Source organism: Cystoisospora suis (assembly GCF_002600585.1).
Source record: "Cystoisospora suis strain Wien I chromosome Unknown contig_3248, whole genome shotgun sequence".
Classification (NCBI taxonomy): domain Eukaryota; phylum Apicomplexa; class Conoidasida; order Eucoccidiorida; family Sarcocystidae; genus Cystoisospora; species Cystoisospora suis.
Genome location: NW_027156043.1, coordinates 14,746 through 34,278, shown reverse-complemented (window position 1 = coordinate 34,278; position 19,533 = coordinate 14,746). Strand labels below are relative to the sequence as shown.

Sequence of the window (19,533 nt, the reverse complement as noted above, 5' to 3'; positions counted from 1 at the left end):
GGGTGAAGCCCTGAGATAATTCTCACATTGTTTCTCTGTACCTCCTGCACTAGTCACAAAAGCTTGCTGTTCCCAAGAGCTAGCCAACACTGTTTGCCTGTTCCAACCTCACTAGGGTTTAGCTCTCTGCACTCGTCGTGCAGGGGGAATACAGCTGTCCATATCGGTTTGTTGTCACAGGTCCTTCTAACCTGGAGAGTTTTTATTTCCCTTTTCGGAACTATTCTCGCGATGACACCAAAACAGCGAAGTGAAGGATTTCTCGCTAATGAAAATGTATTCCTGAACAACTATATTTCAGAGACCCACAAGCACAACATCTAAACAAACTAGCGGCTTTTGATTGGATTGCATTGTCCCAGTCAGACAACTAAATACACCGAATCCGTTTTCTGGCTCCGCTAGCATTGTTGTTGCTTTGCCTAAAAGCACCAGTGTGAATTTGCTAGCACCAGGGAGGGAGGGAGGTCCAGGGAAACCGCGCCGCTCGTCAAAGAGGGGCGCACACTGGGGAGACCGACAGTTAGGGCTGGGGGGATCAGTCGCGAGAACCTGCTTCAGAGCAGCTTTCAGCTGCATTCCCTTCTTGTACTTGCGAGGGAAAAAAGAGCCCTTCACTCGCGCACTCGCCAGGGTAACTGAAAAACTAGGAGCGCCAATTCGTCTCTGTACTAGTGTTCTTGGTCCTTTATGCTTGGCCTTATTTCCCAGCGGCTCCTTACCGCTGAAGAAGCGCTTCGTCCTGGCTGCGCAGGCGCCACCAATTCTGAAAGTTTCCTTGACTTGTCCAAGAGAGCAGGAGACCCTGAACCCCTGCCCCCGCAGTAGAGCACGGAAGGTGGTTCTCACTGCTTGGAGAAAGAGCGAGACATTGCCTATTGCTACTTGCTTGGACCGGTGACCCTCACATCGCCACTTTGTTTGCAGCGCGAAGTGTCCCCAAGGCCACTACTGCCCTGTTGGCGCCCCCGAACCTCTCCCCTGCCCCGAAGGCCAAGCTCGAGCCCTTGTCGGAGGCAAAAGTCCAGCGGACTGCGAGCCCTGTTCAGTAGGCCATTTCTGCCCTCCAGGCATGCCAGTAAGCCAGCCACACACTCGTGACAGCATGCGATAGTCAAGCTCTCCGGGTTTTAACCCCTGTCTAAGCATTTCGGTATCGGGCGGCTTCCACACTCCTGCGTCCTTGAGCCTGGGCGGCACTGACGTCGACTCTGGCAGCTTAGGATGCCTCCACGAACAGTGACGGTCGGGGAATTCACCTCAGGCCCGAGAGATGGGTTTCGTGGTATTGTACTTCTCTCAAGAATGCTAACGTTAACAGGCACGTGTGGTGAGTTCCTTTCAGTCGGCTCGCTCATTGCTGTATAAGAGCTAGCTGAATGCCAAACGATGTTCCGTCGTTGCTGTGAAATCGAGGCCCCACCGACTAAATCCCACAGAAAGCGAATGGCTGTCTCACAACAAGCGAACCCTGCCAAACAGAAATGTCAATTTCCGTGCCGGCGGGGTGTGCTTAGTCGCTGTCGTATCTGTTAATGAAGGAGGAAGGCGTTTCCGAGGTTCTCGGCTGTACCGACTCCTATATATGGTTCCGAGATGGATCTACCGCCTTCCGCAGACATTTCTTGTAAAGACAAGCTTCGCATGAGGGGTCTCAGGGAGTGTCCAAGTTGGCACTCTCATGTGAGAGAACCTACCACTGTATCCGCAGATACCCATCATCTGTCCAGCCGGACACTTTTGCGCAACCGGCGCACTGAGGCCAGAAGCTTGCCCAGCGGGGAAGTACCTTGGCGCAAAAGGAAGCCACTCGACAAGCGCCTGCAAAACTTGCCCGCAGGTAGGCGTCCGAAGTCGAGGCAGAGTAGCTTCATTCTGTGACATGATCAGGCCTTGCGGGACTGCCAGGCAGCAAGGCGGGACCGCGGTTTGTAACTCGAAGACTGCCGGTCCCAGCTGCACCCGTAGGTCTCGGCGGGAACCGAACACCATGCCTCGCGGACATACAAAAGCCAGATTCCACTATACGACGGTCGGCTCCGGAGCACGGCCGTGTCCGCGTGTGCTGCTCTGAGAATGGGAGTGAGCAGTAATGACCCCGGGTGGGAGTGCACTACAGCTTCGCTAACCCCTAGCGAAGCTGTTCTGCACTCGTGAGCGAGGGCTTATCAGTAGTGAAACCTGCGTGACTGCTGTATGCAAAGCCTCCGTGAGTCTGCGTGCGAACAGGGACACGCTTGCTCTGAGACGGGCATCTCTTCGTACGACCTGTTCTCCTGCCCCGTCGGCTACTACTGCGCGGGCGGCACTACTAGTACGCAGCCGTGCCCCGCCGGAACGTTCGGGACAGTGCCCAAAGCATCCGACGAGTCCGCGTGCGCGGACTGCCCTGCAGGTGCTGCTCTTTCTACCAGGGACCGTCTACTCTCCTGGCCGACCCCCCTAATCTCGCGAAACACGCAGTGCTAGACCACGCTCATGCCCGGCGGAAATCGGCTTCTTCAGTTCATCTACACTGCAGCTCGTCCTGAAGCGACAGGCACCACATCAGCTGGGCGAGCCTACAGGAGGCGACATCAACAAGCGGTCGCAGCATTCATTCCGAGCCGCAGTCTGACCTTTGAACGGGCACGACCAAGCAGCAGCGGCATGTAATTATTGGTCAGCCCGGATGTTCGGGCCACACAAGCTAAGTTCCCTATCTCACTAGTTCTGACCTTTCCGCGTGCCTCACGTTTTCTGCTCCTTCTTCAGGAGTGACATGCCAAGTGCAAGAGGGCGAAGAGGACAGGAGCCCGGTGCCAGCACCATGCCCCGCTGGCCACACATGTCCCCTCGGAAACAGCTCGCCAGTCGTGTGCAGCGCTGGCACGTTCTGTCCACCAGGCAGTGAATCCCCACTCGACTGCCCCGCGGGATACTACTGCCCAGCAGCATCCACTCGCCCGCTCGTTTGTGACGGCGGGTCGTTCTGCCCTGAACGAGCCGCAGCACCCTCGTCCTGTCCTGCAGGCTACAAGGTAAAGGCAGAACAGTTGACCCAAGGCGGGGTATTCATCACCTAAGCCATCCCGTTCCCCGCATCCCAGCAACACGCGAAGCTCAGCTGTGGATTAGATCTGTTGGAGGAAGGGAGAACGCATCCACTTTCGACAGATACGCAAGCCATAGCTAAGATCTTAGATTGAGCAGCAGGTAGCGGAGCAGCTGGGGATGGACACTGTCGCCTGGCCGAGTCTGTCAAACCTTTACTTCCCGTTTTCTTTGAACTAGTGGCCGACTGCACTTCCGCCGGTTCGCAGCGGGGCAGCACTGGTTGTAGAATTTAAAGGTGGTGGTTTGCCGATCGAACCCTTTAGTATCTGTAACGGCCCGCTGTCCGAGAAATCGTGCGCCTGGAGGCCCGAGGCTCCAGATAGGGAGCCAGCTGCGGAGCTTCCCGCATTTTCACTATATTCCCAAAGAGACTTGATTTGGCTGGGCAGCACGGTCACTCGGAAAGCCTCTACGGGAGCATCGCAATCAAGCTTGCATGGACACCAGACATAAACGATCTCCTGCTCACCGGACGCACCCGGGGCGGCTCCCCTAAGTGTGTGACATTGATAGTGGCTTGCTGCCAAACTCCAAGACTGCGCGCTGTGTCCTTCCCCTCTCTTTCATACCCAGGCAAAGAAGTGCGAAGGCGCGAATACCTCGGAGAAGTGCTGTGACATCTGTCCTCCGGGCACCTACAACGACGTCTCCGGCTCAACCGTGTGCAAGCCTTGTGCTCCCGGCTACATATGCACAGGTATTTCGGGAGGACGTGGTGAAACCGCGGTGTCAGCAATTTGCTGCTGCGTCTCGCTTATTGGGACATTCCAGTTACGTTTCATGATATACTTGCAGCCGCGACGATAGAGCACGAGCAAGCTTCTCAGATGTGCAAAGACATCTTAGCTGGCAACGAATATCACAGTTTCGAGCAGGGAAATCTCTAGAGATGAAGAATGGTGTTGTCCTGCGCGACCTGCTTTGCTTCTTCGAAGCACCAGACATTGATGGTTTCTGCCCCACTCCGACACGAGAGAACACTTGTGCGGATGTTATTCCTCATCGACACAGGGGGCTCGACTACTCCGACTCCCAAAAGGACGGCGAAACCAGCTGTAGGCTACAAGTGCCCGGAAGGCTACTACTGTGTAGAAGGAGCAACAGAGCCAACGCCGTGTCCTCCGGGGTCATACGGAAATACCACTGGAGCCGCGTCAGTTTCCGGTTGCACGCCCTGCCCTTCTGGCACCTATCAAATGTTCGCGGGCATGGTAGGAACGCCGAGATATCTACTACAAACTCTTATTCCTCGACTGTCTCCCGAAGCTGTGACTTCATTCTTTTTTGTTCGGTCGAGAGGCCTGATAGGAACTAGGGGCGAAGTAGATCGGAGATTCCGGGACGGAGTAGATCCGTAGTGCAAATGACGGGCGGGCCGAATTTTGCGTCGTGAACTAGCGCTGATAGGGGCAAGCTCTGGAAGCACCTAACCGCAAATTGTAGCTGTATCCAGTTACTTGACGAAAGGCGTCACTGGCGTAGTCGCGGGTGACTGGCTGGCCACCCGGGTACTTACCTGCGCCCGGTCACTCTGAAGTGGGAGACTGGCGTGCTGCGACAGGCCCTACTGTCTTGCAATATCACGACTTTTTGAGTGCCGACGTCTCCGCTGTCCAGTTTACTGTACTGCCATGCTTCCGCTTCATGGATTCAGACCAGCTGCAATGAATGTGGCCAACACGCCGTGTCCAAAAGGAGCTCGGGCTCCGTTACTTGCACTTGCATTGGATCGGCCCGGTCCTACCATATGTCCGACCGAACATGCCCTTGCAACGCAAGGTGAGTCGGGCTGGTTGGTGTCCCGTCTCAGGACTAGGTCGAGCACCCTGTCCGGTGTTGCGGAGTGAGGTGGACAGAACCCCACAGCACGTCACCGGGAACACAATGTGGTGCCAAGCGCCCTGCTGTCGACAGGCTGGTGCCGTACTGGACTCGCTTTGGGCCCCGGTACAAGAACCAAGAGGGGAGTGCAGATGGCTGCTGCCATTGCGGAAAAAGCTGGCCTATTCCGCCTCGTCGGAACAGAGGGGGGGGCTGTCAATATTTCGATGTACATGAAGCTACCAGTGTATCAATTTGCTGTGAACCTGACAGGCATTGGCCCGCGTCGGGAATTGAGGAAGAAGAGCTCGACGGTCGCAGCTCTTGTCAGGAGAAGTTTTTCAAGCCATGTACATCGGGGAGGTACCGGGACGACTTAGGTTCCTGTACAGCCAATGTGGACTGTTCAGACGCCTGCAGGGGCGGCTCCGGCAGCTTCCACAGTACTTTCGGCGTCTGCCAGTGCGACGACGCTCCCAAAATAGAAACACAGTGTCCCCTTGCCTGCAAGGCGGGCTTGCCCACGATCTCAGTTACAAGCGATGGCATTGAGGAGTACAACCCGTCGGATGGACAAAGAGTTATATATGATGATGAAGTCCCGGAATCCATCGATCTGCCAAAGCTCCAGTTTCTCTGTGCTCGGCTGAGAGTAAGCAGCTCCTTGGCACAGCTGGAGCCGCTGCCACCCCGCCTCAGGTTTCGCTTCCAGCGCAGCGATACACTGANNTCAGTGTATCGCTGCGCTGGAAGTTCACTTTCTCTAGAAACCGTTGAACGTTCGGTTGGCCTCCGCCGTCTCTCAGGTCAGTGTGGCAGCGCGCTGAGAGGAGCCTGCACGCTGCGACACTTCCAACGTGGCTCATTCACGGCTAGCCGCGAGTCGAGGGTTGTAGCCTCTGTTCTTTCCTTGAGCCGAGAAAGGTAGATTTGCCAACAGCTAACACAGCGCTCGCAATGTCGGGTTATGCCGAGGAACGGCCGCGGGGGAACACCTGGCCTGGGATACACCGCGTTCTGCCAAGTTTCGGGCCTGGCGCAGTTTAGCGCAGGCGGAGGCGAGCGGAAGAAGTCACACCGCAGAGCTCCGGCTTCTCTCGGCGCTCTGTGTTCTGTATCACCGGGAAGAGTGCAGCCTTTCTGTGATAGAATGGGGAGGAAGAAGGGAAAGAAGGCAGGCCTAGGGCTGGACTGCCGGAGCCAGATTCTAGTCTCATCTCTTTGTACCGTTGTTCGCAGGAGGAACTGGGCGGTCAGCCGCTGACGCCGATTTGTAGAGTCACCTTCCAGCAAACCTCGGCGGCCGGCATGAACGGCCTTTTGAAAATGCCAAGCAGTTTTACGTTGCGCACCCGCGGTCACGACAAGGAAGCTCAGCAAGGTGTCGATCCACGAGTTATCGTTCCCCGGCCAGTCCAGTGCGTCCAACGAGGTTCTTCGGTTGTGTGGGAAATCAAGGACGGTGTCTATCCCGTCTACAAAAAGGTGAGGGGGCAACAGCATTTTGCAGCATCACAAGATGTGTCGCCCTACAGAAGTTATCTATTCCTCAGAGTTGTCATCTGGCCCTTTAAGGCGCGGTGTGTTGCACTATGTTACGAAGTCCGTTCACAAGTGTATAGTAAGACAGTCTCTCAGTGGAGTCACCTGGCGTGGGCCGTCTCGCTTTCGCATCTGCAACAAGGACGCGCGGCAGTGTCCCCACGAACAATTCGGAAGCTCTGACACCTCACTTCACTTTTTCCATCAGCCCAAGGCTCTACTGGTTAGCTCGGGGGCGCGCGGCAGCCAGCCAACCTCTGAAAACGTACAAGTCAACAGCGACACACCATCCAGGTAGTGCCTGGGCTGCTGGTCCACTCCTTCCGATGAAGCTACCGGCCAAGCCATGTCTACCTGACATGAGTCTCCTTTAGAGAACTTACTTACCGCTGCAAGTGGTCGATAAGGGGTCCGATCTCACTCCGACGGAAATTGGGTATCGCGAGGTACCACTACTCCCCGCATGCTTCCCGCCGCATGGCACTTTCGGATATGAAAATGAAGTAGGTTCAATTTCGGTGCCTCATCACCTGAGGAGGCAGTCTGGGTCCACTATCCCGGTGTCCAGGAAAGTCTCCTCAACAGTCATCCACCACTAGACGATTCGACTTTCCGAATCCTTGGTTCCGCTGACCAACCGCTCCCCAAGTTCTTCGCGTACACATTCCTCTTCCCGGGAACTTTTGTCTTCGCAACCTCGGAGAACTCCCACGAGTTATCCGTCATTGTTGTTCTCCCTGATGGTGTCCGCTGTCCTTCGGGAGCAGAGTAAGACACCTCGTTTTCGTGGCCAGCAACTGTGTGGGAGCTGGAAGTTATGGACTTAGGATTGCTGTGCCCAACGGCTTAGCAAAAGTGAGGCGACTCTGTCATCCTGTGTGCCCGCTCTAGGAGCTGCCACACCGCTGATAGACCTGATCGGACACACGCCTCGTTCGCAGTCTCTCACACACAAGTATCCGACACTGTGCGGGATTGGTATTGTACTGCATCAATTCTCTGGACGCCTTGGACACTGTAAGATAGTGACAGGGTGTGCACCGGCGAACAGTTGTCGGCCTTATGCCTGCAGAGTGGAAATATCTTAGTCGTGCCTCAGCGTGAGCACATCAAGTCGAGCCGGGTTGTAGGGTGTCCCTATCCTGCAGCGCTTCGAGAGATGGATCGAGTTTGTTGCACCTCGTTCACGGGTGAAAGCGGCCAAAAACTCCCAGTCCTTCCTGCTTCAGCTCCCTAGAATAGAAATATACGAGGAAGAAAACAGACCATCATAATTTGTCTGTACCAAGTAGTTTCACTAAAAATGTCATCACCGGTAGTCTTAGGCGTACTTGTAGAAATCTAATCCTCACGTAGCCGGAAGTCCTAGTGTCAGTTTCTGAAAAGGTAAAAACTAGACGCTTCCACGAAAAAACTCATGTGGTTTCGCGTATGAAATCGACCTCAAATATGGACTTCATCATCGCTACCAGCTCTAGGAAAGTATAAGCATCACTGCACCGGAGAATACGATATCATCGTCGTCGGCGCCTGAAGACACTGTGTACCTGACTGTTCAAAGGCGGTGCAGGAAATCATCTATCGGCAGTCAGGCCAAGTCGCCGCCTGTCCTTTCCTGGTAGTTGCTGCCCTCGGATGGTTTCTTCCCTGCCTGCAGATTTGCTGCACCGTTGACAAGCCGTAGTCTGAGCCGGCTGGGTGTGACTTCGCACGCCGACGACCTGCTCCTTGAAGTGAATTGGTGGACAGTGATCATTGGTCTGGTCAGTGTCTTCGGGTGCACTGCGCTCGTCGCCTTGACCTTGTGGCGATGCAGACACGAGGCGTGGACAGTGCTGATGTGGGCTGCCTCTATCAATACACTTAAGCATCGGGCCAAGCAGGAATTCCCCGACGAGGAGTTGCTTGCGAACATACACGAACTACCTGGCGTCAAGGGCAACCTCACCTGCACTGCAGTTCAATTTCGGCACCACGTAGCTAGATCAGACGAACAGGGGGATATTATGAACCACGTGAGTCATTTCTGCTCTTTTCGCTCTCCAGTGACAGATTCCAGCTGACCTGCACCAGCACACAACTGCTTTTGAGAGTTGCGCTACTGTCGTCTTTTTTCACTCTACCTGCCGACCCGGTAAGGAGACACGACTCTTCGGTCGACCAGTCTCTCGCTATGTGGGGGAGTTTCTAGACTGGCCTGCGCTAAAGATTCCTGTCGCATCGGCGATGCCCTTTGTTTCCCGAACAACAGAAGCGTGAGTATCACAGAAAGTTTAGCTGATGTGGGTAGCCGCAGCCTCCGCGCAGGCTGCGTACTCAGTTTTGACTTTCCTAATCTTCGATGCGCTTCCTTGAATCCTGCTGCAGGTCGATGCCCCATCTGCGGCAGCAAACGTGCCGCTAAGAGAAGCGGCCGATTCGCTCCTCTCCGATACGCAGTCGGCGGACAAACGGCTTCTTCAGGTGACTGGCGTACTTGTACTACTGAACACACTGGCAGCGTATGCGTTCTCCGCTGGCACTGAAAACGTCAGCAAGCACCTAAGGATTCGGGTCGCAGCTACCTACTGACCGGAAGGACTTTTCACCGTACTGCCACGAGTGGGCGAAAAGAGACTTCAGCGAGTCTCCCAGTAGAGTCCAGGTACCTACCTGCGACAGACCGGGCTTCCCACTTAGGCATAATCTGTTGATGTGACGATCGTCGCGAGATGGCTTCTAGTGGCAGCTGTTATTTTACCCAGGCCGTGAGTCGCACACCCGAGCTGGTACCATTGACAGAGAAGCCTGAAGTAGCACGAGGTTGTACTCGTGTCGACACTTGGCCACATAATTCATCTGCAGAGCCTTAGAGCGGCAACAGTGATCAACGCCAAGTGCTCGAGGTACCGCTTCCGCCTTACGGTGCCGCAAGGGAGAGCCCATCTGCCAAATTACCTCCACACGTATAGGCCATCGCTGCCGCAGCTATTCACCTCTTGTGCACTAAGGTGTAATCACCAGCCCGCACTTCCAGAGTATTCCGTGTGCGCTGGCGTGGGCACTGGTGAGTCCTGAATGACCTATTGTGCGGGCGCGGACGTGGAATCTCAGATACAAAAGACAGTGGATGTTAGCAGGTCTTTGCTGCTAACCATGCGCTTGAGAACAATTGTACTGTTGATGAGCTTTTGAGCGTGCAGAAGCCCAGATCCATCGTTGAAGCGTTTTGTTTTTTTTTTGCAACGCCGAATCACGAGATGTAGACAGTCCGAGCTGTCTTCAATGTTTGCGTAACGTCTGAGCTTTCCCTCACCAGTCCCAGGTTTTGTGCCTTTTGTTCAGGTCACGTTCGAGAAACTCCTAGATTTCGGTCAGAGCTTGCGGTGTCTAGTGGATGATGAAAAGCAAGCTGCTGATGGCAATGAGACGGATATCTCGCAGCTGGTAAGATGTCTTGTCTCGGTCAGCCTCCATGCCACACTAGTCGTCGTGGTGCCCCTGATTGCATTTTATGTCAAGAGCCTGTTAAGGTGAAGGGACATGATAGCTGGACTGCGACCGGTTCGAGACTTCCACAGGTTGGTGATTCGGACAGTAGTAACGTGCCCGAGCTTTCTCGCCGTCCGGGTGAGAACGGTCACACTGCTTCAGCCGCAGTTTCGCCACTTATTATTAGTCCTACGAAGGTTCGGGCTTCCGTATCCAAAGTTAGCGACACTATACTTGCCACACGGGGGATCTGTTGCTTTCCGAGTGAACACCGTGCCCGATGTAAATCTCATCAGCTCTCTCACGCTCGGAAATCCCGGGTTTGGTATCGGCACCCAGTCCACCATGGGGCCGGTTGGCCGTCAGCAAGGAGCCTAAGGCATTTAGGCGCCCGGATCCTCTCAGGACTGACCTGCGTCCCGGTGTTGCTCTTTCGGCGTTCAGTTGCAGTACACCTCTGGCAAGACCAGGCAGGCGCTGCTTTTGATCCCAAATCAGCAGTTATGGATGCTGTCACCCGAACATACAAAGTTACTGCATGCAATCTCGGACGCCTTGACAAGTGGTGCCGATGGTCCGGGAATGGTAGAGGCGCTAGGGCAAGTCTTGGAGCCGCAGATTACAGCGGACCAACAAGCAACCCGGGGAGGGCGCGACCTGCTTCGAAGTTTCCTCGCTTCTGTTGACCTGGGGGGCGTGGCAGTCTTAGATGCTCTGGACTGCGCCTGGCTTACAGACTCCGAGGTACCGAATCACACGCAACCCTTCAGATGGGTGAAGGCCACGGTCTCCAGAAAGCGCCACTCCAGCCCCTGACCTCTCGCGAGGTTGGCTCTGCCGGAAGCTAAGGCTTGGTTGCTGGGTCGGTGGTGCTTTGCGATTCCCTCGGGCTCTGCAGCGTCGCAGTCAGGACTAGTTGCGAAGTCAGCACAATGTTTTGTCACCAGACAAGCGTCAGTCTGCAATTGGAACCCTCGTCTGCAATTGTCAGATCATGACATCTACCACCTCTTGGTTTCATTCGAAGAACGCCGAGCTGTCGCAGCACTCTACTCGTCTGTGCTGTTTCGCGGCGGATTTTGTGTTGACTCAGGACACCGATCAGACGACAGAACGGCTGAGATGCAAACTGGAAGCTCTTACGGGAAGCGGAGACGAGTTTGATGAGAGCCCTGAAACTCTGCTAGTAGTGTACAACACACTGTTCGCCGAGACGGGGTACCAGGAAGAGAGTTTACGCGGGGAATGCACCCGGTTTCAGGCAGTCTTTTCTTCTGAAGTTCAGAAGCTGAAAGCTGTGTATCAGACCATGAGCGTACTGCCTGTGAAGCACGCCGAAAGATGGTTCGAGACGAGAGACGAGCAACTGAAGAAGCTGTTGGATCTAGAATCTGCCGCTATCAGGAAAATGATCGGCGAGGCCGTCAGGTCAGTTGTGACCAGCGCCTAGCGACCTAGGTAGCACGCCTTTACGTCAAGGGGGGCGAAAGTTTTCGGATCGGCAACAAGTTTGCTTTCCTGTAGCCGGAGCCGGCGATGAGACGACCGACGCGAAGTCCCCTACATGCTTCGGTATGCCACAGCATCGCTTGATTTCATTCGGAGCCGCACCCTGGCCGCTAACGTGCTCCAGAAGCTCTACCATTGTAAAGGTACCCCAAACCTGATAGATGTGCCAGTCCGATCCGAGCCCTCGTTGCTCGCGTCTAAGGTGTGCTCGCTCACAGCGAGGGTGTTCAACCTGTCCTACAGAGTCTGATTCTGCAACTCTCGTGCAGCGGAGTGGAATCTGGCCGAAACATGATAGAAGTCAGCCTGCAGGCCGTAAGTTTTCCGCAGCAGGACCCTTCCCGCAAGCGTTTGCAACACATACACAGCCAGGTGCAGAGGGCCTACGCATAAACCCCTCCATCTCAGCAGGGCTCGCGTCACTCCCCGCCGTCCTGTTCGAAGTGGTGACACAGCGCGGGCCGGTACAAGCTAGCGAAAACCTTGGACGCGTATGGCTTGAATTCTATTGTCACGAGGAACAAAGCCTTTCAGGTCAGGGCTGCGCTCGATCTTATTTTGACAGTTCTGTGAGTGACGCTCGACAGGTGCCTGCCAACAAATCCACCGGTCAGGGCCAGTCTCTTTGTGCTGTAGACGCTTCCAACTCCCGTCTCCTCACACACCGGACAGGGGCGCGGGTCCCGTGCGCATGCTCCCTCTGCTCTACAGGCCATTAACGACATGGATTTAGCTGATGGTCGGGCCTTACTGTCGGGCCTGCTGGCGTCCTGCGTAAAGGATCTGGCGGATAGAGTCCGTCATACCCGGGCTTCCTTTGTCAAGCAACTGAAACAGTTGATGCGCAACCAGGATGACGCGCTTCTGACGCTAGAAGGGGAATTAGAGAAGGAGTTCCGACGCGTGGCTGACTCATCGCAGTCAGCCAAACTCAGCATGTTAAAGCAAAGGCACAGCGAGGAGAACAAGCGACTGAAGCTTTGGAGTAACGCCTTAATGCAACGTCTTGATGACATGCGTAAAAAGCAAGGCGACTTGGAGCTGGTCGGCACCCAGGAGGGAGTGATTGAGAGCGAAGTTGCCTTGCGACAACAACAGAAAGCTGACCAGTACGGACTGGAGGAGAGTATCATCAAAGCCGGACAAGTCAACCTTCTCGATCTTCACCGAGCAAGGCTCAGTTTCTTGGTGAGCCCCCCTGCGCGCAGTTGTCCTTCAAATCCCCTCAAGTCTCTTAGACCAGGCACGGCCGTGCAGCTGCATTATTCCAAACAGAAGTTTCGTCCAGACAATAAAGGCAGCTCGGTCCACGTGGATTATGTCAGCAGGAGGGCCGTCCTCCGGGCATCAGATTTCGGCAACGGCTCGCTCCGGACTTCTCCGGGGAGGTTTCGCTTTCTTGTACACGCAGCCTGGCGTGCGCCCCCACATGTGAAATCAGGTCATGTCTTTCCACACTTGGTAGATGAAAGCAAACAAACCCCCCCTCGGGGAAGAAAGCTTGTTAGCCCCGGAAACCACTGCCTGGTGCTGTTCCCCCGTCCCAAGAAGGGTTGGGTCCGCCAAGTGGTTCCACAGGACAGCCTTCTTCCATGAGAGGGCGCATCTCGGTTCCTTTGAGTGGCCTTTCTGAACTTTTTGTAGCATGAGCAAGCGGCAACCGAATGCAAGTTTGTCGCTGAATGCATTGAGAAGGACAGTGAGCTCCATGAGGCCATCGCCGTTCAGCTCTGCAAACGGCAGCTTCAGATTCTCGTCGTTAACGGTTTCAAAGAGGGGGCTGAGAGAGGAGACTCAAGCGAGGTGGTAAAAATACCTGACCTTGCTGATGGAGGGTGGACCGCAACGGAGCTCGCAGCGGCACTCCAAGCAGCTCGAGAAGCTGCTGCTGACCCCATGTCCCCACCATCCCACAAAACCTCAGCTCTGGCCAGGTATAGATCGGTACTTAAATGCTTGCTGGGGACGACGAGAGTTTGCTTCGGTGAGACCGCCTTCATCCGTGATACCACCGATTTTCTCTCAGGCTGAAAGAATCTTCTGAGGCACTCGCGCGTAGTGTGACGACTATCTTCGATACCTTCACCCAAAACGCGGCAGACCTGCACGGCAAAGCATTCCAGCTTGTCCTCGAAGAATTGGACGCACGAGATGCTACGTGGGCATCCCTCTTGAAAGTGAGCAGTAGTAAAGCCGCGCTGCGGGACACCTGACTCTCAGGACAGGTGTCCCTCGCGGCTGGGGAAAGGAGGCCGGCAGGTGGGACAAAGTCGAGTTCTTTGTGGGACCAAAAGCAACTGAAGCAGACGAAAGGAAAGGAACCAACCCAGTCATGAGGGGCGTACCCACGTTCTTTGACTGTGCGGCCCTCCGCCGCAGTCGGGAAGCGAAGCACAAGAAACAGTGATTCAAATCCTTCCGTAAGTAGGACGCCAGGACTACGGACCAACGATGTGTCTTGTTCTCACTGCAGGCAGCAAACAGGGAGGCTGCGGACTCGTGCTCACGGAGGGCTTCAGAGGAAGAGGTTCTGCGTCGCACATTGGTCCAGCGAATGGCCGAAATCGAACAAGACTTCGAAAAAGTCCAGCTTCTTCACGAGTTCCTCGAGAGCAGCTCCTCGGCACGAGTGCGGTCGCTGATGCAGCACCGTCGGGAACTCATGCAAGCACGTTTGAAAGCCTGGGAGAGCCTTCCTGTAGGTCGCCACCTCGGCCTGGGTTGACTAAGAGGGACCGGCGCCGAAGAAGTGAATGACCACCACTCTCAGGCAGCCGCCCAGCCCGAAGAGTATCGGTCGTCAGCCAGCTATTGACAGAGTTCACGCTGACCCCCAGTATCCGACGGCTGTGCATTCCCCGTCCCCGGGCGTAGTCTGACGATCACATATGCCAACACAGCCGCGCCAGACGGTGAAGCGTGGTTTACTCTCGGGCACTTGTCCTGTACCTGCTGCTGCTAAAAGACGGTCCACGTGGTCCTGGAGGGCAGCAGTATTGCAGACGTCGAGCTCTCTGTGTTCTTGAGGCTGTGCTGTGCTGGCTTGCAGGTCAGTGGGGGCCTCTTGAGTAAGGAAGCCGCCCTAGAGTGTTGGAGGGAAGTTACAGAGACTGACAACGATAGAGACGATGTTCTCGAGAGAATAAGAAAACACCGGCGCCAAGCCACGGGCCGATACGTCGTGCGGTCGAGAAAGCTTCTCGTGCAAGAAGAAAAAAGACGTGACCACCAGAGAGAGGTCGTGAATCGGGCTGCACTCGTCGTGACTCAGGTAAGCCCCGCACTGCTCTCTCGGGAGGGCAGTCACACGGGATCAGATCGCCTGTCCGCATACACTTATGCGCATGTGAACTAGTCTTAAACACGCCGCCAAAAGAAGTAGTGTTCCCTCGAGTTAACGCAGCACCTTACTTCCTAGTACCTTTAGGTTCTGTATTTGTAGTTCACAGTGCGGAAATTCGCTTCCACCACACCTCAAGACGCCGGTCCTTCCGACGCATCTGCGTGTTGCCGGAAAAGTTGTTCGGCCAAGACACAGCTTCTTGTGGTGTGCACTGGACACCTGTGTTGCCAACTGTCAGCCCCGCTCTCTTACCAGCAGATCAGCCGTTTCCGCGGCTGACACCCTACAGAAAGCTGTCGGTCTACTTGCCCAAAAGAAATTGAAGAGTGAAGAGTCCCGCAGAAAAGACTCGCTGGAGCAGCAATTTGCGCGTCAGGTGGCGGAAATTGACGAGGAAATGCGAAGAATTGAGGAGGAGTTTGGCAGAGAAAGTTCTCCGCGGGACGACGATGAGAACAGAGAAGACTCGAAGGCGGCACTGGAGCGTCGCAGGATTCTTCTGCGCGAGAAGCGTGAAGCTATGGTTCGAGACCATACAGCACGCGAGGATGCCTTGAAGGAGGAAATTTCTGCACGGTTTGCTGAGATCAAGCATGACATTTGGCAGAAGATTACTGATTTTGCGGCGGAGGTGGAGTCTGATATTCATCAACTAGACAAGGTGGCATACCAGATTGCCGGAGACGTTGACCAACTATACGAGAAGGAACTGGCAGAGCTGCGAGCGAATGCAGCCACTGCTAAGCTTCCGGTGAGTCTTCTCCTTTTCCTTAGCACGGCCCGACCACCGTGCCTCGACTCACAGGAAAAAACAGCACTCTGTCCCCCTCCGTTTTCTCTTAGTGGGCACTGACTAGTGAGGCACTGATGAAACAGGTGTGAAGGTGTGCGGACAGCCGGACAGTCATCATGTGGGCCATTTGCGACCTAACGAAGCTGAGGCCAGTCAGTCTGGTCATGTGGCTGCTGGGACAAGCGATATGGTATGGTGCCGACAGGTGCGATCGAAAACAGGAGCCTTCGTTGGGGGGCAAGGAGAAGTGCTTTGTAGCCGTACTCCCTCCACCCAAGATAGCAATGCCGAATACTCAGGGTTGACCCAGACTGAGAACGAGAATGCCATGCCCAGCTCTTTTGCTGTTTGGCTGCGGTTTCGCTGTACGGGTGCCTTCCCTGAGGCATGTGTGACGCGTCAGAGACCTAGGGCTCGTGGTCGCAACGCTAGACTGGGCAACACTAGGGCGCTTTAGGATGCGCGTATTGCCCCATGTTGCGTCCCTTCGTTATCGAGCTTGCTTTTTCTGTGGTGTCACACGAGTGTTGTGCCTGCTTTGGCAGACCAGAGACAGTTGCGATCCTGCCACTTGGCGAGGCTGCTTCCCTCGTGTCGAACGTGGCGTTTGCGCGATAGAACTCACACGATTTTGAGGAGGCAGCAGAGCGGTGCTTACGGAAAATGTAGTCTTTTGTCAAGATACGGACGGGGTCCCGTGCGTCGGTCTCTAAGAGCTAGGTGCCAGCGTGGACCCCTCTTGGTGTACTCGGTATGGTGTTTTGCAGCGGACCCGGGGCGGCGGTCACGATGCAGTGATTCAGAACGGAAAAATGCAAAGGCAGCTCGCTATAACACGGTGCCAACGATTGATTTGTAAGGACTTCCTCCAGACACGCAGAGCAGCATACACTTTGATCAACCACCTGTGCGTCAAGCTGGAAACAGACATTCCATGCAGCTTGCCTTTCCTGCTGGATGCAACTGTGTGTTCTCTCGAGGATGGGCTCACGTCAGACACATGCCTTCCTCTTGACGTCCGAGACTCCGTTTGGCACCAAGGGCGTTGTCATGACAATCCCATGTGCTTTCTGACTCCGCCGACACACTGCGCACATGTTCAGTTCGCAACCACCGGGCATGCGCAGAGACCTACGCAGCAGAAGCTGTCGATATGCGCACATTCCGCGAGAACAGTGTGTGCCTTTGCCCACACTATATTGACAGTCAGGCTAGCACGCCTCGCGGAGAAAGGAAGCCTTGCTGCCAAGACTCTAACTGAAGACGCCAGATCCGGTACGCCGATACGCGAAGCAAAAGTCAGCTGAGGTCTATCCAGTGGAGCGTCGAAGTGACGAACTAACCGCTTCGGCTGTTGCCCACTGACTTAGGCATAGGAACTACGTGGTGCCAACCCCCCCTTGGAAGCCGGTTTGTCGCGTTTTCTCAAGAACAGATTGCTTTGCCGGTTGTGGTAGCCGAACAGGACATGCAGAAACTCGGTTACTCCCGGGTTCCCGCGAACGGTATTCCCGGAGTGAAAGCCTTGTAGAAAGCATGATGCGTCCTCCGCCAGCACTTCGGCATCACTCACTGCAAAAGTGCTCCGAGATGCTTTTTCGATTCGCACACTGTTCCTGACTGTACGCGATACAGAGCTCGACCGGCTGCAAAAAGCAGAAGAAGCTACTGAGGCCGCTGAGCAGGAGCGGCTCCAGAAGCAGCTTGAGCAGCATGAACAAGATAAGGAAGAACGCGAACGTCGACTTGCTCAAGCTCTTGAAGCTTTACAGGTGACCACACATCTCAAGGCAGGAGTGGACGAGAAGCCGAACTCATTGCGACTTCGGTTCATGAATACTGTCTATGTCAGAGAGACGTCAACCCTTGAACTACGCAACGGCACCTCAACAACCCTAAGATTATCGTTGGGATTTGTGGAATACTTTCGCCTTTGTTCGCCTACATCTGTCGCCCTCACTGGCGCAAAAAGATGGGGTTTCCGGCGGCGGACCGTCCTTGCCAGGAAACACGTGTTTCCTGTAGCTGCTGACTTCACACTGGCGCTGATGTAGGGAGGGAGGCTCTGCTCGAGCAGCGGGATGTTCCGTTCCAGAGACATTCAGGGACACGGGCTTCTCCGAATACCCTTCGAAAACGAGCCAAAAGGGTGAGAGACATGGCTCGTGACAGTGCCTAATTTCTCGTCCTTCTCCTGTCCCGACAGGAGGAGTGGGAAGCGAAGCTGGAACAGGCCGAGGAAGAGGGCCGTGAGAAAATCAAAATGATACGACAGACTAATGCGCGGAGGCCAGGACGGCGTGGAACAGTCGGAAGCAATCTTGCAACGAAGAGGAATGAGCTGCTGGAGAGGCACCAGGCGGAGGCGGAACGCTTCGAGGTAGCAATCACTGCGGAGTACTGGAAACAAGCAAACAAGCTCAGGGAAAGGCTACAAGTCAAGATGCTTGCCAAGAAGAAGCGGATGATAGCCGCTGCCCATGAGGAGCTGTCCGAGGAAGGTGCCAGGCTACGAGCAGCTAGAGAAGCTCTACTGGAGCAACAGAAGCCTATGAGCTTCTACACGCCTGAGGTTCAAGAGAAGGTACACAGCTCGCTTTGTTCGGCTAGTTTACCCGGCTGCGTTCTCTCCCCTTTCCGATCTGCACTATTGAGCCGCGTCCCCACTCCTCGGAATACAGAAACCTGGAGTCTGTCCTGTGCAAGCGACACTCATTTCGGCGCAGGCTCATAGCAACATAGTAGCTGAAGCGTACAACAGCCGTTAAAGCACTGCTGAGTGCGCCGCCTCGGATTCGTGTTCCATGTTCTACACTCTTCAGGTCGTTCTACGGATCGGCCGCACGTGGAGAGATCAGGCGCGCGCCCGAGCGGCACAGCGGCTGCAAGAGAAGGTTGCAGAGGAGCAGGCAAAAGGAGACACCGATTCTGATATAGACGAAGATTTGCCCCCCCTCCGAAGGCTTCCCACTGCAGTCTTGGACAAACGCCTGGGCATGCTACTGTAAGCCGGCAGTCTTTGCAGAGCAGGCATCAGTTTCGTACAGACGTGAAGACACATGACGTGGCTGAGATAGCGGCCGCCGACCCAGTGAGAGGAAGGGCAAGCAAAGAAGTCCGCTAGCGGATGTGGGACAAGAAAGGGCCTTCCGAAGACAGACCACAAGGAGGGAGCTGGGCGTTCATGTTTCGTTCGTGCCTTTCTGCAGGCGTGGAATCGCGGAGGCTATCGCGAACATGAATGATTCTGTGAGGTCATTGATGGTTAACCGTAGACAATCTGACCGTCGGCGAACGACCAGGCCACCGGCGTCCGTCGACGAGGCAGTCACCGATCTCAGCCAAGTGAGTACCGAATCCTCAGTGGGCGGGTGGCCTCGTGGCCACTCGTTCCTGCGCGGACGACTCGTAGCTCTCCCAGTCTCAAGCAGTCCTAGGACCGGAAAGAGCTTCCCTTTGGCGAGTGGTGGGATAGCCATGTTTACTCGGTTTCTTAGCCTAGCTGCGATGTGCGAAGCTCAAAGAAGTCAGCCGATGCGAGTAGCTTGAGTGACGTTCTGCTACACCTGAGTCCGAACCCCTATGGAGATCAACGAGCAAGACGCCGTCCACCGCCAGGGAATACAAACCCACCACGTCGGAAAGCCCGAAAGCCAATAGAGCCGATGTCTCGTCCGTCCATTCTTGTGTCACGGTAACTCGCCTCTGCCGGCTACCCTGGACAGCTACTACCCGAAGGATCTGACACTGAGACGGGCACGATGCATGCTCTGTTGCGTTTTTCCTTTGTACCTGCCAGGTAATCGGCGTCATGGAGAGGCTCAATGCTGCGTACGCGTGTCAGTGATCACTGATGCAGTGACACTTTTCCTCTTTAGAGCCTGGGAGAAGCGTTGACCAACCGTCAAGGGTGGTGTCCCCCTGAGGGCCCAGCACTGCTCCAATTGTCCTGCATGGT

The 19,533-nt window shown here is 55.2% G+C and overlaps 1 protein-coding gene across 1 annotated transcript; it reads left to right on the top strand.

Moving 5' to 3' along the window:
- Positions 1–1,644: 1,644 nt before the first annotated feature.
- Positions 1,645–19,422, top strand: CSUI_006404 (gcc2 and gcc3 domain-containing protein; the record flags this gene model as incomplete). The annotated part of the gene is made up of 25 exons (XM_068066564.1): positions 1,645–1,840; positions 2,755–3,020; positions 3,670–3,866; positions 4,751–4,888; positions 5,011–5,569; positions 6,157–6,538; positions 7,002–7,227; positions 8,117–8,474; positions 8,827–8,922; positions 9,784–9,885; positions 10,375–10,674; positions 11,024–11,358; positions 11,709–11,754; positions 12,151–12,627; positions 13,084–13,373; positions 13,466–13,616; positions 13,913–14,137; positions 14,489–14,710; positions 15,021–15,533; positions 16,343–16,430; positions 17,211–17,347; positions 17,782–18,159; positions 18,398–18,579; positions 18,785–18,920; positions 19,375–19,422. Coding segments are annotated over 20 exons (5,166 nt in total), but the record flags the coding sequence as incomplete, so codon positions are not given.
- Between the last annotated feature and the right edge of the window lie 111 nt (positions 19,423–19,533).